General features: G+C 34.3%; 1 protein-coding gene across 6 annotated transcripts in view; it reads right to left on the bottom strand.

Annotated features, from left to right (window-relative positions):
* Window positions 1-18,018, bottom strand: part of LOC123709210 (tyrosine-protein phosphatase Lar) — a 334,020-nt gene that overhangs the window by 18,223 nt on the left and 297,779 nt on the right. For all 6 annotated transcript variants that reach the window (XM_045660326.1, XM_045660331.1, XM_045660327.1 and 3 more), the window contains 5 exons: window positions 13,824-13,934; window positions 3,517-3,642; window positions 3,204-3,353; window positions 1,191-1,324; window positions 717-867 (listed from right to left, as the gene is read on the bottom strand). In XM_045660326.1, coding sequence (XP_045516282.1) covers window positions 717-867; window positions 1,191-1,324; window positions 3,204-3,353; window positions 3,517-3,642; window positions 13,824-13,934 — 672 coding nt within the window. The remainder of the gene's footprint in view (window positions 1-716; window positions 868-1,190; window positions 1,325-3,203; window positions 3,354-3,516; window positions 3,643-13,823; window positions 13,935-18,018) is intronic.

Raw genomic sequence — 18,018 nt, 5'->3', positions numbered from 1 at the left:
AGCAAAATATTTTCTTTTAGCATCTTAAAAGATACCTTCTATACACACGTATCGTATGCATTTGATACTAATGTGTTTGTTAATTATGCGTCTTCATCATCTCAGTGGAGTAGAAACTGATTAAAGCACGCCGATTTCAAAGTTAGTAGTACATTTCACTTAAGACCAGCACTTATTCATTAATATATTTTAAAAAGTAACTGAATATATATATTGTGAATGTTGATTAGACTGATAAACTAACATGACTGAAACGATGATTGGACTGATAAACAACTGAATCACTAATAAAACCTTTGGGTTGAGTTTGTCATTTCAGAAAAATCGTTTTAAAATTCTAAGGACTTTAAAATCTTTCCTATTATTCATAAATACTAAATCAGTCTAATTATACTATATCAATTTGTCTCTTTCTAATCCAATTTAATTTATTTTTATTAAATTCGGGTATTCAAACCTAAATATATTTTAATTTTAAATTTTAGTCTGAGCAGTAGTTATGCACGCATTTGACATTTGATTGACATGAAAAAAAATAACTGTTGACATATCTTTAGCGTCAAACATCACATATTGCAGGAGGACCTAAAGTAAGTTTAACAATAGTATGGAATAATAAAATATGATATACCATGTGTTGACCGACAGATAATTCCTCGAAACTAGATTAAGAGAAAAATATTTAAATTATTACTACCAAAATGAGCGAAGCTTACCAGTTTCTCCAGTTGTGATAACCGCGGGTTCCGATGCCGGGCCTCGACCGATGTTGTTTACAGCAATAACATACATTTCATACTCAGTGTACGGTGATAGATTCGTTACTGAATAGTACTGAGTTATCACACCAGATATTTCACTGAATGCCTGAAAAATTTTTAATAAGTTAAAACCATATCCAGCAACGTTACATAACTGTAATGTTAGAATGGTATTTGCTATAAGGTATATACTGTAAAACATTAGATTTTTAAGAGAAGATTTTTTTATGTTTAATCGAAACAATTATAGAGTCATATGTAATTATAATAATAAATAAACTTTTTATAATACAGATGTTCCAAAATAAAATAAAAAGAAATCAATCTACATTTCTACAATAAACCTATTTTATTGTATGACTCGTACCGAGCCGCTATTACCAAATAACGATAAATGAAAATTCTTTAAAAATTATATAAAACATGTACCTGGTTAGCATATTTAGGTTTATATTGTATGACGTAGTATTGTGGTTCTTCAGGCCCGTTATATGTCCACGCCAGACGCACTGTAGTAGCCGTGATCTCAGACGCCCTCACTTCCATAGGCGGTCCGGGTAACGCTAAAAACATATTACATTATTACTATGAACATATATGTTTGGGTTAAACGCTCAAAGATATACATTAAGTATTAAAAATTCAAAGAAAAGTTGATGTGACGGTGACTCATACATTGATTTAAAATTGTATATCTGTCTATCGATTCTGTGCACCAAACTCTTTGCTAAAATTTATCGAAATTCGTTCAGTTTTTTATGTTAGTGTAAGCATTATAATCTTGACAGAATAATTAAAGCCGTTACGTTTGTACTACGATAATGGTATTAACATTAGGTTACATATTAGTTGCACAATGTAGCAAGCGTAGACGTATAGTTATGTAGTCCTACGGCGTAGCAAATAGCGTAGCATTATAGAGTTACGTATGTCAATTTGCATAAAATATCACCCTAATATTTACAGTCTATTAAAATATTTTTCCAGCCTACTATGAGCTTGCCTGTATTATGTGATAATTTTAAACATTGTGAGGCAGCTAAAACTAGTCATGATGCCTTTTTGGGGTCTTTTGAAGTCGTTTAAAAAGCGTATTAATATTTTAAAATACTAAGTAACTTTTAATGAATGGATTTCACCCGTCATTAATTACTCTTAATAGCGAGCGATATCCCCGTACTGTACCCCGTATCTGGGTTATTCAGTACGGAGAACAAATCCTGCTCCAACTTTCAGTTCCGTCAATTGACTTTCCTATTTTTAGATGCGTTTAAGAAGCTTAGCGTATACGATTTGTACAAAATGAGCTCATTTGAGGGACTGAAAGTTTGAGTAGGATTTGTTCTCCGTACTAAATAACCCAGATACGGGCCTAATCCGTTCCGAATTACGTTGTGACCGCACTGCAGTAAAAATCACTTAATATTTTTTAAGTCATCATTATGATCGGCGACAAGCTTCTGAAAGGCATTTCAAGCTATGAAAGGCATATTATATTATAGAAATTAGTCTTAAAACCTTACAACTAAAACATTAATTTCTTCACAACAATCAAAAACACTTAGTTATTCTTGGTTAAGATCTATATGAATTCGTTATATATTTGAACTATTAGCGAATTACGAAGGCCACAGCCAAAGGTTTTAAAAAATCAAATGTTTTAAACTTATTTAATTAAAAATAAAAATTATTATAACATAAAGAATCCTATGTAAGGAATTTAAATTCGCAGAAAATATCCAAAATGTTAGGTTTCACGAGGTAACAAATGCTTGACACCTTGCAGCGTGAGGCACGTGTACTTCTTACAAATTACGAAATGTAGATTCCATGGCATAGGGCTACGTAAAATGCGTAAGCTCAATGATGTACTTTAGAACAAAAAAATATATACCGCTCGTGGGCCATATATTGCAAGTGATACATCGATTCTAGCTATTCCTACTAAATGCTATATTTAATATTTTAAGACTACAACTTTTTACTAAACCAGTCCGTCCTAGTTGTGTATTTTATTTCGCCTAAGGCTTACAGGATAAAACGGTAATGCGGTCAAACACTTAGCGAAAAACGGTCGAACGATAATTAATCATTAATCAGTCGTCTCTCGGGCATCTCTAAGTTTACAGTTTATAAATTATATTTTCAAAGACGGATGAAAATCATCGCAATTTGTCAAATTGATTTTTGAATATAATTTTGGGAAATGCTTTGTTTTAACAATTAATTTTGATTTAGCTTTCCAATGGCACATCAGGATTATAAATGTACTGAATGTAGTTTTAAAACAGCGTGTTTAGGCTCAAAGTTTTTTTGTTGATGTAATATTATTTAAATTATCAATATTGAGAAAACTTTTCCTGTACGTCGTGAATTAAATTAGTCGGCAATATATGCAAATACTTAATAGCGAATATTATTGTAGAGTTAATAAATACTAACACTGAACTTTGACCTCAGCAGTTGCGTCAATAACTCCGAGAACACTGGCCGCTTCGCAGGTGTAGTTCGCAGATTCTCTGATGTCCTCTAGTTTCAACGTGTTTATACCTAACGGAGGGTTGTCTTCGGGCGTCAGCCATTTTGTCAAACCTGCGACATACAAAAAAAAAATGAATTCAGTATCCGTTCGCTTCTTTGACTATTTAGTGATCTTAATGACCGCGGCGGTGTAAGTAAGAAAAATAAATAATAACAAACAAAGGACGACGATCTGTGATCGAAAACAATGATCAATCAAGTTTATACGACATACCTTTTCTCCATTTAACAGTAGGCATAGGCGAACCGACTGCAACACACTTCAACGTTAGATTCCCGCCCAGCATCACTTCGGTCCGAGGGGGAGGCGGAATCGAGAACTGCGGGGCGACTCGTCTCACTGAAAATAAAAAAAGAAACAGTCATCTTTCAAATTCCGTGAAAAATTTGACGTTTCAAAAGATGACAGTTGCCAACTGTCCAAAATAAGTAAAAAAAAATCAGAATCCAGGTGTTATATATCTTGCTATGTAACATAGTTCATTATAAGTAAGAGTACGAGAAATATAATTTAATTGAAAATATATGATTTTGCGTGAAGAAAGCATTTATGAATATTAAACATTCCGAGAAGAGAACAATACTGAAATTAATTGAGTTACAGTCGAATAATTCTGTCTAATTAATAATAATCTTGTACTAATTTGCAATTAATAGCAATTGTACTATGCCTAATTAATGGGTCACATATATGCAGCATTGACAAGACTTTACAATTTGTATAAGCATATCTTACATGCCGAATGTTAGGGTTGATATTAAAACGAAACTAGATATATATATATATGTCGGAGAATGAATATTTTAAAATTCCCGCCACTCTGAAGTTAGTCGTAGAATGCGGTGTGGTATGGTAAGGTAGACTGTCAACGTTGACAATTGACAATACCTAGTCTGTGTGATCTACCAAATGTCAGTGGCGCGACTTGAGTTTCGAACGTCGCCTGCGTACTGACTGTGTTATAATGTCGGACGACGGTAGTAAAACCAATTTTGCAAATATTAATAGCGTTGAATCTGCGACATATATATATATTTGATACTCTGTATCTGAGAGTGTGGCTGAGAGTTGTTATAAGCGTGCGCTGTGTCTGGAGTATTTTGAAACATCAGAGTCATGCCAAAACATCTAAGGCTTCTGTAGAATCAAAATCGGCTAGCATAATAAATTTTCTCAAATAGTTTTCATATGCACCTTCTAGTGTTGACATTATGAAAATAAGTTGACGTATCATATACACAAGTAACTTAATTATTTATTGTATTGTCTTTTGTTAAAATAGCTTTTACACATTAAGAAAAACACTTTTTGAACGGATTAAAGCTATGTATTATTACTAAAACTTATAGTTATTTAAAATTTAGAATTATGTAAATAACTATACGTTTTAATAATAATACATAGCTTTAATCCGTTCAAAAAGTGTTTATCTTAATTATTTATGTCTAAGTAAATAATCATCGGCTCTAATATCTAATCTTTCCTCCAACTTTGATTTTCCCTTTGGAGTAGAGACTCTTTAGTTTAAGTGCACAGGCGCTAGTTAAACATTTAAGTTGGCGCCTGGTACATAGTACCGGTGACCTCAGAGCTGGTGCTTTCCTCGCTAAACGAATAAGTATCGCAATATAGCGTAGAAATGTCAGCCTTATCACAGGCCCCAAACTTAATAAATATGTATTTTTATTTATTATGTAGGTTAATAATATTGTAAACACATACCTTTTTCTGTTGGAAATAGATCGAATTACGTACCGTTACAAACGGTTCAAACCATTCCGCTTCATACAAAATTCTTCAAATATAACAAAAATAGCTCTCGTTCAATCATCGTCTCAAATTTCATACATCATAAAAAAACTTTATTTCTGTATCTTGCAACGTATCGTACATGCTTTTCTGTTCGTGATCTGTATTCTCAACACTTGGATACCTTAAGCTAGAGGTTTTTGAGTTTTATGTTTTCGACGACGTGTCAAGAATAAACATGCAAAATGGACTACTTTCCAGTATAAATGAGAGAGGCGTGAGGCGCGACCTTTGACTTAAACAAAGCAGGGGTGACTCCGACATTATTTATATTAAACATTCTTTCCGTAGAATAACAACGTTTTGGTTTTGTTCATTCAGTAATTTTCGTTGACCTGGTGGTCATAAGTTTTGTTAAGTGTACAGTAAGTTTGTTACAGACCTATAAATCTAATCAAAAATATGTGTATAATCTAAGTGGTGTCTGTACCCCTCTGACGCACCACCATTATAAATGGAAGCGGACAACAGATACCAACAGCCACCTTCCCGTTAAAAAGGGCTCGTAAGAGGCCCCGACACATATTAACGTATCCGGACGATCCAATCACGATAGCCAATGACAATTTAAAAGCCGCCCGCGGTGCCTATAATAATAATAATAGCCAAAATCGGATTAGGGTAAAAAAAACCGCCTTCACCGGGGAAGGCGAGGACCATTACTACGTACTTCGCTCACTCCAGTGAGCTCCCGTCCTGCCCTTCAGGCGATTGACCACCCCGCGACGGCCCAAGCCTAGGTTCGAGTCTCACAGGAGTCGTCATTGCGCTAACCGCGTGATAAACGCCAATTCAGGCCGAGCTATGCTCGCCAAAACTAGCCGAGCGGAGCTTGTAAAGGCCAACACAGAGATTCCATTCCAAAAAAAAATACCAACAGCTTTGATCGGATACCTCACATCGGACCGATTAAATAGTCATATTTAGTTAACTCTCAATTATTGTAGTAATTTACACTTAATTGCCGTGTTAAAGCCACAACAAAAAGCAGAAAAAAAGTTATAAAAATTATAAACAATATCAGGTCTTGATAGGTGCGACGGTGCTCAAACGTAATACTTACAATGCATAAGTTAACAAAGATAATTATTTTTTCCAAAAAGACCATTAAACACGAAGATCTTAGTTTTACGCCAATAAATAAAAAACAAACATATAACGCGAAGAATAAAATCCAAACGTTAAAAATATTTCAGAAGAAATATTTTTGTATTTAGGAGCTAAAAGGAAATTGTATGTTATTCAGAGCAGAAGCCATCCATGAGTGCCAGCACCATACTTGAAGAAAACGTTTAATCTATATAAAACTTTACATCACCAATTTCCATTTAATAACAGTTCAACATTCATATCTTACCAATCCACTTTAATTTACTAAGAAAAAAACTACAAGAAACCATCCCATTAACATCACCAATTTCATTTCCTTGAGCAAACAGAAGCGTGAAAGTAATCATCATTTATAATTTAACCGTGGGCAGTACAAGTAGTCGCGTCTACTTTGTTACGGCGCCATCTACCGAGAAAAGATAAAGGTAGAAAAATATTTGCCGAGGAGCCATTATGTTAATTGGAGTAATGCCTCGGAGCGACGTCATTTGAGTGTTTGAACAATTTTAGCACTCAGTAAATAGGTTTCTCCGGTTTGTCAAGGTAAGAATCTATGGAAATTAAATTATTGAGCACATTCTACTTTTATTAATAAGTGCTTTTTAATGCGGGTATGTGCGAAACTAATATTATTTATAAATTATACGTGTACAGCTTGCATTACTTTGTCCAGCTCTGTTTTTTGTACGCATGTATTTCTTACTAAATCATACAGTTTAGCTGTTATTATTGAGAGATTATCTATAACTTGAGAAAGTGATTATTGTCTGTGGTTAGATTTAGTTAGGTTAGAGCTAAAACGATTGCCTAGGGCGGGAGTACGCACCGTGGAGGCGATTCGCCCATGCCTACGGGAATGGGTGAATCGCCCGAGTGGAGCCGTTTCCTTTCGGATGGCGCAGATACTGTCTGGGCATGGGTGCTTTGGGCGGTATCTGCACAAGGTGGCGAGGCGGGAAACCCTTCCCATCTGCCATCATTGTGGTACCCCAGAGGACACGGCGGGGCACACCCTGGCCGATTATGCCACTTGGTCGAGGCAACGCCATGACCTAGTATCGGTCGTCGGGACGGACCTCTCGCTACCGAGCGTTGTTGCGGCAATGCTTGGTAGCCAAGAGGCATGGCGTGCGGTAGCCTTCTTCTGTGAGCGTGTTCTGCTGCAGAAGGAGGCTGCCGAGCGTCAGCGGGAGGTGCGTGGCGATGGCCGGAGGGGTTGTGCTCGGGCTCGGGTGCTCGTTCCCTGGGTTGAATGCCTAGTGCGACACCCGGGGGACTCAATGCGGTGCCGGACGTCATTCATTCAGAATGAATGTGTCCGGCATAGCAGGGGCGATATAGAGGGCTCAGGAGGAAATTTTAGTGGGTCGGGTTTCTCCACTCTGATTAGCAGAGGGATAAGAGTTAACCATCCCCACAGTCCCCGCGATAGCGACTGCATGCGCTCGCGGGCCTGCAGTTGTGCATTTTTACCTCCTTCATAAAAAAAAGAGCTAAAACGATTCATGTACTTTTCATATATATATTTATGCCTCATTGACTGATGTTGTCCCATACAAAAGCTTTAAAAGCTTTTAAAGCTTATAACAATAAGCTGCAGTTTAAAAGAGTTGTTCTGAATTATTATGCAAGTGAGTACAATCAGCAAAACAAAATTACGACGTATATTTCTTGCACAAAACTATTATTTAAAAAAATCTACGTGGACACGTTGCACGCTGCGTTGACAGTTTGGTTATTCCGAAAGTATATTAAATTTATGGAACGCCTTAAAAGGTATTTTTATTATGTTATGCCTAGACACTGGGTTTATGTCTATATTAATCTTGTTATTGTTGTTGGGTCAAACCTCTTTAATACAATAAACAAAGTAAGCTATTGGTCACAATAAGCAATAAAAACAAATAAAAATGAGTTAATTCATTATAAACAAAGCATTATAATGTGTAAGATTTGAGAATCCTTTTAAGTTAAAAATACCTGTGTCAGGGTTCCCAGTTTAAATAACTTAATAGTTAATTTCACAACAGTTTGTTATTTCAATCACATTTTTTAAACGGTTTACAATACGGGTGCATTTGAGGGAATGAGTGAGTGTAATGTGTAACTACACTAGATCAAGAGCAAATTCATCACCAAATACCACTGTAAGTTTTTCCTTAACAATCTTTTTTGGCTGTGCATATTTGCTGACTGTACATTACAGCGTTTGTGCGAAATTATTCTTTCGCACGGCCACCTTGTCCGCGGCGTGACGTAACAACGTTTTCATAATTAAAATTAGTCGTGAATGCTCACCTCAATTTTCATATTTTATTATCAAAAGCTGTTAGGGAATTATACAAAGGTTTATAATAAGTACACGGAATATTTTAGAAACATTATTTTCATCCGAGTTTTTTGCCACGCACCACTACTCTGTGAAACCAGCTGACCACTGAATTATTTCCGAACCGGCTTCTTCAAGAAAAGAGAGTACCAATTCTTAAAAGGCCGGTAACGCACACGCAAGCCCTCTGGCATTGAAAGTGTCCATGAGCGGCGGTATCACTTAACATCAGTTGCCCTGCCCGTTTGGCCTCTGTTCTATTAAATAATCCTTGGTACGCACACGGTATAACCTAAATGATCGCTATGCTTTGGTAGACGCGTTGTGAATATACTCAAATTGATTTGAAAAAAAAATCTCTCATGTGTGATCAAAGTCACAGTTTTCAATTCAGTAGTTTTTTCTTTGAATATTTTTTTATGTATAATAACTAAAACAAACAGCAAGATGTTGCTGCAAAATTAGATTTTTATGACAACATTGTCCTTAAATATATGTTTCTGTGCCTGACTTATACATTTTGCGTTGGCGTTGTTTAGTGCCTATCACGTACCAAATCCGCTGTTTTGTTGGATTTTTTTTCTGCTTAACAATTTTTATTTTATTTTTTTATAACACTCATGTTTTCTAAAAGAGTTTTGTAACATCATACCTACAGTATTATGTGTGATGTGTTAAACTTTTATTAATAAACAAATAATAACAAAAATATTTTTTTGAGATTTAAGAAGATTATGAGAATGTGCGCACATAGATATATGAATTAGTACAAAGCTGCTTAGAATGCTGCAAAGAATTAGGACACAGCTTAACAATTATATATTAATACTATTTATCTTATCACTACATAAATAAATTGCAATTTTAATCATGTACTGGACACAAACACAGAAATGAAAAATACCAAAACTTTGTTAATTTATAATGAAAGTAGGCTTAATAAACTTAATAAACTGTGCTGTTTCTTTTAATCATTACTTCTCGTAAACTCTGACAGTGAGGAATATGGCTGTCAGAAGGAAAAAAATAATATTACCTTTGCAATTTTAAATAAGCCTTTTTTTTAGGCGGAGTGAGAAAGATGACGTTTTTTATTAAATTAATATAATACATAAGTTTGGGATGACTGAGAGAGGAATAAAGGATGTATCTAATTTTTATTTTATGTATTCACGATTTTATCGTAAAGTAGGCAGAGACCTCCGATACGTTCCTGACACACAAAAATGTAAGACAACGTTACAAAAAATATCAGTGACCTTTAGGTCTGGGCCTCAGTTATCTGTGTCACAATCATTTGTCAATCTAATAGGCAAGTAGGTCATCAGCCTCTTGTGCCTGAAATACGTCGTAGACTTTTTGGTTCTAAGGCAAGCCGGTTTCCTAACGATGTTTTCCTTCACCGTTCGAGCGAATGTTAAAAACTCCCTTGGTGCACAACCAGGGTCGAACTTACGACCTCAGGGATGAGACTAGTATTAAAAAAGTAGAACTAAAATATTATCATCATCCGGTATTATTTGTAACGACTTCTTTATATTCCATCCGTATGTCTTTCATCTTACATTAATTATTGTTAAATTTCGAAATAAGATTTATATCTTATTTATACAAAAACATTGGACTGTCGAGAGTGACACGCTCTGACACAACGCGACACTGACGTAGGTCCGTAATTCGGCTTGAGCAATGGAGCGTGACTTGCGTTTAGTTCTTCATATATTTAGTAGGACCTTAATAAATGTAGTGTTTGGACATATACTATACTAGCCGACCCGGCACATGTTACTTTGTTATACAGTAATAATTATACTGTAATATCGATTAAAATAGGGGTGAATGAAATTGCCTAATCAAAAAAATTAAGAATAATAAATTTGTCAAAAATAAAATGGGATGGGACATCCTTATCATATTCACCTGACATATCCTTAGGCCTACCTATAGGCCACCAAGAATATAAAAAAATACCTAAGCAACTTCAATCAAATATAGTTATTACAAAGCACACATGAACATAACCTTCTTATTTATGAATTAGAGCTTTATAAAGGAATTGCAAAAATATTAGTTAGTTTTTTTCTTTCACCGGTCAAGTATTGTATGGCCCCCTTTTAGAGTAAAAGCCTCCTCGATATTTTAAAATTTCTCTTTCGTTTTATCTTCTCTGATTTTTCTCAATACATTGTTCAGATCTAATTGTCTTGTTTTGATTGAAAGTGCATAATTTTAATTATTATAACGTGAGTTATGTAACCTAGCTTCAAAATATTTATTATATTTACGTTAAAAATATTTTAGTTTATAATTAGAAGCGTAAACAAAATGTCAACAATCATCGCACACTTGGAGCCAATATGAACCCTTTAGTTTTTACCACACTCATAAATTGTATTTTAATTTTCTCATTTCCAATAAGGTCCAATAACTGCCATTTAGATTTGTGAACCCTTAGATAAACCAAGTTAGTTTTTGTTCGTCGCAACCCCTCTACCCTTAATTTTGTGTTAGTTATAAGCTCATATTTTATAACATTAAAGTCATTTGTTAGCTAGCTTCAAATAAACTGTTTTATTTGAATCATATTCTATAAACTCTTATAATAACCCAAATATTCAACAGCACAGATGAGAATCACCCATCACTTGAGTCAAATATCGCGGTATCAGCAACCTGAACATTCACACGTAAATGAACAGAATCATTCATCCGGACACAATCGTGTGTCCGAGGCGAATCAGCTATATCGTTTGTGTGCTCAGGCGTCGTTGAAATCACGACAGCAATGATCATCAATAGCACTTTGTATCATAGTTTTGGCGAATCACCAAGCCATGATAAACGGGCTCATGCATCACCATTATTTCAATAAACGCAAAGTTCGATTTTAAAATGAGCTTAATTGTAAATGATGTTATGTAAATACAATCTATATATGTAAAAAAAGTCACTTACAAGTTAGTTACAAAATCAAATTCATTTATTCATATAGGTAACACAATGTTCACTTATCAACGTTAAAATGAAATATATTTGAAATAATTCTAATTTTACATCTACTGCGAGTTCTCAAATCAAGGGCATAGAACGGAAGAAAAGAACTGGCAACAAACTCTTTTTAATCGAAAAGTTTATTTGTTTTACACTATTGATAACTCAAAAGCGGCTGAACCGATTTTGCTGAAAATTGGTGGAGATGTAGCTTATGACCAGCAGACGGATATCCTGTTACATAATACGTAGTATAACAAAATGCAACAAATATAAAAACTAAATATGTATCAGGGAAAACAACATCGTCTTGCAGTGCATTGGTTGAAAATGGTATCACAAAACGTTATATATAGTTATGATTAAAAATTTGACAATTAGAAGCTTATCGTGCCGATTTTATCATAAACGATGCTACGATGAACACGATGATCGAATTTTTCCCTCTTCGTCTCTGAATCTTCCTATTTATTTCCGAGTTACATACATCTTTCTAGTATAGGCAAGTAGGTGATCAGACTGTCTGTACACACTGTATACGTTTTTGGATTTACAATCCTTCTTTCCTAACGATTTGTTCTTTCTTCAGTTGCATAGAGAAATCTATTTTTGCACAGCCAGGATTGAAAAGGCCGAACTCGATAATTTCATATTTTTATCTCTTAAACACAAACTATAATGCTCATAGATCTATATTCGTTTCTACGTTCCTATACATTGATTGAGTACACAATACAAGTTTGAGATTACCGCTTCCATAGCTAAGAATAAAAACAATAATGTTGCAAGGTGCAAAAATATTCCACGCTCCAAAGAGAAGCGAGGCTTAATATTCAAAGAATTGAATAAACAAGAACATTAATTAAAGAAACAAACGAATTAAGATTCAAGTGGACATTTAGCTGAAAAAAAATGAACGTCTATCAAACAAGGTATAATCTTACAAAAAGTAAAACAAAAACGTCCGGCGGGAACAAAAAGAATTGTTACAAATTACTACGAACAAAGGTTTATTTTCCTGCCAACCTGTTGAGACTTGTTTAATTTTAATTAAACTATCCGACGAAATCACGGACTTTGGGACACTATTTTCTGGAAATGCTTAGTTCTTTTCCTATTAAAACACTGTAACGAGTTGTAAATGAATCGCATTTTAGCGAAAAACTTTCTGTCTACCTTTGTAATATGTTTGACAGTTAATTCCGCGAGTTCTGCACATTTGAATTAAGCTTAAAAACACACAAAACATCTATTGATGATTTTATTGCTCAGCAACCGTGGTCTCTCGAGACACAAAATAATACAATAAATTAGTTATTTTTTACAACTTTGAACTTCAACAACAACCTACCTTGTTACTCTGTTAAATGAATACCAATTGCCGAAATAATTTTCGTATTATCACTGCCTATGACACCCTAAGTACAAAACTAATCTTCGATATAGTTATTTCTATGGCTATAATATATCAACACATATGACATAGCGAGAATGGACAAGAACCGATGGACAAGCAGGCTCCTTGAATGGAAGCCTTGGCAGAATTAAAGACCGCTCGGCTGCCCACCGACTAATTGACAACATTGTTAAGGACTTTGGTCAGCTCCCAATGGATACAGAGAGGCCAGTGCAGGGCGTACTGGAGGAAAATGGAAGAGGCCTACGTCCAGAAACGGACCAAATAAAGAGGCTGATGATGATGACGATAGTAAAAATAAAACCCAATATTAAAGTTGGAATCGCTATCTCTATAGAAATAGCTTTCTAAGTTAAAGAAGTTTTATACCAAGTATACATCAAATATACATAACAGTTTAAAAGGTTAAAGATCAAAGTTGTATTTTATCAGTCTTGATGTTAAATCTCAATTTTTTTTAATTAGTTACAAAAGTCTAGTCTCATAATTTTTAATACCGTAGTTGTTGAGCTGCTGATGTTCCTGAGCGCAAACCTCGAAAACGTCTGGACAAATTGGAGTATTTTTTAGTTATTCCTTGAAATCTATTGTTCTTTTTATTCAGTTCTTAGGTTTATATTTCCTCAAAGCGAACAGTCTTAATAGTGTAGCATACCAAAATGTTCCATATGTTGGTATGTAGCTACAAAAAACGTAGGCCATGTGAAACAATCATATAAAGGCAAAACGAACTTCGCGGGGGCTACTTTTAAACAAATATATATATATATATATATATAAATGTGTCATCCCTTCTCAATTTCCAACAAATACTTGTTATTCATATTATATATTTTGCCATGTATATAGACGTTTGCAACTTACCTTTTACATACAATGAAGTTGGTTTCGAGAACTCAGTCCCGATGGAATTCTCAGCCACGCACTCGTACTTGCCCTGATCTTCCTCTTCACTCTTCACTATTTGCAGGGTTCCTGTTAACAATTAATATATTTATAAATGTAGAATGTACGGCGAATATACTATAATAAAAATAGTAAAAATCTTTATTTTTCATACATAAACTTACATACATAGTGCAACAGTTATTTATAATAGAGGGAAATGATTTTTTGTGTGAGACTGATGCCTGTTGAAGGTAAGAGAACACAGGTAGTGTTATAGGTTCTAGGTTTTTAATAATCCTATGTAACTGGCTTTGTCCATTTGCAGCGAAATCTTGTATAATATTGATTAAATTATACTAATAATGTTATATTAATTGAATCACATAGTTTTCAAAGCTGGAATTTGTAAGGGAAGGCCGATTGGTTGAAGACATCCAAAGGACACAAAAAGAGTTGGTTTGAGAACGTTTCTGTTCGTGAGGTACATACATCTACATGTTTTAATCTAAATGCTTTATTGTGTTCAAGGTTCAAATTTTAATTGCTACAAATATTTTCAATAAAAAGCCTTGGATATTGCGTGACTCAAGCTTATCATAGTCGTGAAAGTCATAACGCTAGACATTACTGCATTTCACCTTCATTTAAATAATGGAGCATCGCGTATTATTTCCACAATCAAATCATTGTGCCTGGTTCGACCTCACTTTGATAAAATAAAGCATTGTTTAATATCTTTTTCCAACACACAAATACACAGTATTTACAAATTTTACAACCTTCATAGAAATTATAAATTGTTTTAAAAAAATCAATGGCGCTGTAAACTTCTAGTTCTGGGCCTCAGATATATGTATCTGTTTCACTATATCATTTGTTAGTCGAATAGGCAAGTAGGTGATCAGCCTTCTGTTCCTGACGCCCATTGTTCCAGAACTGAGCTTTTTTTAAGGCAGTTTATAGCGCGCAGTACGACTATGTGGAACCAGCTGCTCACTAGTACCAATTCTTAAAAGGCCATCAACACACTTGTAAGCTTTCTGGCATTGTAATTAGAATCTGACGTATAAAAATATACAAAAGAAGAATGTTTAATTATTATTAGTTGAAAATTAAAAAGTAGAAACATTAGTTATGTAACCTAACGTTAGTTAAGATACATACATATATATTAGTAAATAATCAAAACGCGAAATCGAATGATAACAATCATCTTACACTTGTAGGCAATAAATTGTAAAACGTCAGTTTTGGTAGTGATAAATGAGCTCTGTACTTTTTATACATTCATAAATTATAATATAACATTCTCGTTTAATGTCCATCGAGTCGATGTCACTTATATTCTATAGGTAACAGATGTCTCACTTAGTTTTAAGAACCCAAAAATAAAGTTTGTTTTTGTTAGTCCAGCGTTGTCGTCCACTAATCCTAATTTTATTTTAAAATATCTTGTTTTAACGATTATACACAGTTGACACTTAACATCAATCAAAATTGTTTCATGTTTTAATTATTTATTTCTCAGTTCTAAAACAACGTGTATGCATAAAATTATACAACAAAGTAACATCACAAATTTTATATATACACATACAATTATGCTAGAACATATCAAGGGAAAACATTTTAACAATTAAACAAGCAACTACGAAAAAAAATAATGATAATCACAACTTAAAAAAAATAATAACTAAAAATAAATGGAAACTTAAACCTCATTAAGAGCATGATAAACAAAGTTACGGTACGTAATTTGGAATCTAGTTGTTACATTAAAATATATCAATATTTTCATTATTGTTAATAATTAAGTTGTAAGAGCGAGATAGCCTCTTCACTGGACAAGACAGAAAGACTTTTAGTTCTAGTAACTCTACGGTTACAAAGAAAGCAAAACTTTGCAGAAAGGTATGAGTGTTAATGTTAAATATTTTATACAATTAAACTAGATTAATAGCTTAACTCATGAAAAAATATTTATTCCAGCCAATGTAGTATAGTAGTAGAAAATTGTTACTTTTACATACAATTCAAATCCACAAATTACGCTCAAAGTCTTTTAGTATCAATAACCGTTTAAAGTAGATAAAAGACATGATCCGAGTCGAATTTCAAATCGATCCGCTACACTCGATTTAGTATTCATTTATCGATGCGACGTACGTGTCCGAAAACTCGGTACAAACTCGAAAGTTTCCCTCGAAAAAGTGTCAAAGAGAAAAAACTAGCAAACAATGTGAAGAGAGGAAACGTAATTACGTCGAATCCAGTGTTAGGGCTGGCACTTGCTATTTGAGGTTAGTCGTGAGAAAATTTAACATTACAAAGTATTTTGACGTGCGCGCGTGACATTTGAAGCTTGTCAGCTGTCATGCCTAACAGTGACAAATGAAGTTAGTAATTAAATGATAACATAGTAAAATTGGCTCACGGCTTCTGATTTTCTACACACATATTTTTATATAAATAACGTATTTTCCGGAATGTGAAAAATATTACATGTATAAGACTTTAGGTGTTCGCGGGACAGTCTTCAAAATATTTTTATTACATTGTATTAAACTTTATTTCAAAGTTACGAATAATAAGGAGTTTTTTTTTAATTTTGCCTTACTACAAACATTCATAAATGGGCTTTAATAATTTCTTATAATACGGCAACTTATTCGAAAGCCCTCTGGCATTGAGAGTGTCCATGGGCGATGGTCATCATTAATATCAGTTGACTCTTCTCACCGTTGCCCCCTGTTCTATTAAAAAAACAAGCTTTCTCTAAAACCGACTTTGAATCCACAATACAACCCATAATCAGGACTTATTAAAGTCTGACCGCGTTATATTAAAAAGTATTGCCAACCCTATGCTATCATTGTATTAATGTCCGACAAACAGCGTTTTCGACACCTCGAGAATGTCTGAGTTTCTGTTTGACAGACGCAAGTGTACCTGCTCCGAACACTAAAATTAAATTGCAAGTTAAAAGCCAACTGCAATTTGAAACAACAATCGTGGTATTGCATTTGTTAATTCAACTAAACGTTTTGTACATACGATACGTTATATTTTGAACTCGGTAATTGTGAATAGTAAATAATTAAGGATTATTTTCACATCAAATTAAATATAACATTAGTAAATATGAAATCTATTTTACATACGTCCAAGGGCGGGTACCTTGTAGCCTTCAAGCTAGGGGTCACGCAATAAAAACTATTTTTTTAATGAAAAATTGTTGTATCTAGAACATTCTAGTATATAGTAGTAGATATCAGCACAAAACTCGCACGCATTAGTAAATGGAACGAATTGCATAGTCTTTACATAATCTGTAATAAATCAGCGCTACAACCTTTTTAGAGCGTCAGATTTCTGCATATATTTCAGAATTATTTGTCAATATAGGCAAATAGATCAGCCTCCTGTACCTGAGACACACCGTCATACTTTTTGAGTATAAGGCAAGATTTCCTCACGATGTTCTTCACCGTTCGCACTGCACTCCATATGCTTTTCATAGACCCTAGAGACTCAGAGTCTATTACCCTAGTCCAGTTTTGTAAATTCAAAAGTACTACACTACATTAAGTCCATGTCATGTTTCACACCAGTGTTCCATCTACGACAGAGTGAATGCCTTCTCCAAATTCTTCCAGTTGCCTGTATTCCTCGCGATAATTTTCCAATTCTGCCCCGCTATCCCTTTCATTCCATCTTCCCAAGTTTCTGGTGTGAGTTCTCTCTTTCTTCTTCTTTGAAATTTGAATAAAAATGACTATCGAATCATCACTACTAACTACACATACTTTTTTAATATAAGAATTTATTTTAATTGTCGGTACCAAAACTTTATTATTATTTTGTTGGTAGTGAAAATATTCGGATACAAAAAGCCTCTCCTTCTTGAAAGAAAAATCTAAGGGCGTCATGATAGCATCGCATCACATCACCCTCATAAATCACAGCGAGCAATAATCATTCGTGCCATTAATTACACCACTACTAGCTCATAAGTGTCTCCGTTAAGATCAGCGCGTCCACTTAATCAGCCATGTCGGCGTAAAGTAAACCCCGTAAAGGGGGTGCCCCTGCCAGCGTCTAAGAGCTAGATTAAACGGGCCACGGTGATAAAGCTTCTTTGACCATTCAACTAAGGCCCCTGGTATTGCGA

The sequence above is a fragment of the Pieris brassicae genome, chromosome 5, assembly GCF_905147105.1.
Source record: "Pieris brassicae chromosome 5, ilPieBrab1.1, whole genome shotgun sequence".
NCBI lineage: Eukaryota > Metazoa > Arthropoda > Insecta > Lepidoptera > Pieridae > Pieris > Pieris brassicae.
The sequence above is the reverse complement of the archived record's forward strand: the minus strand, read 5'-3'. Positions and strand labels throughout refer to the sequence as shown.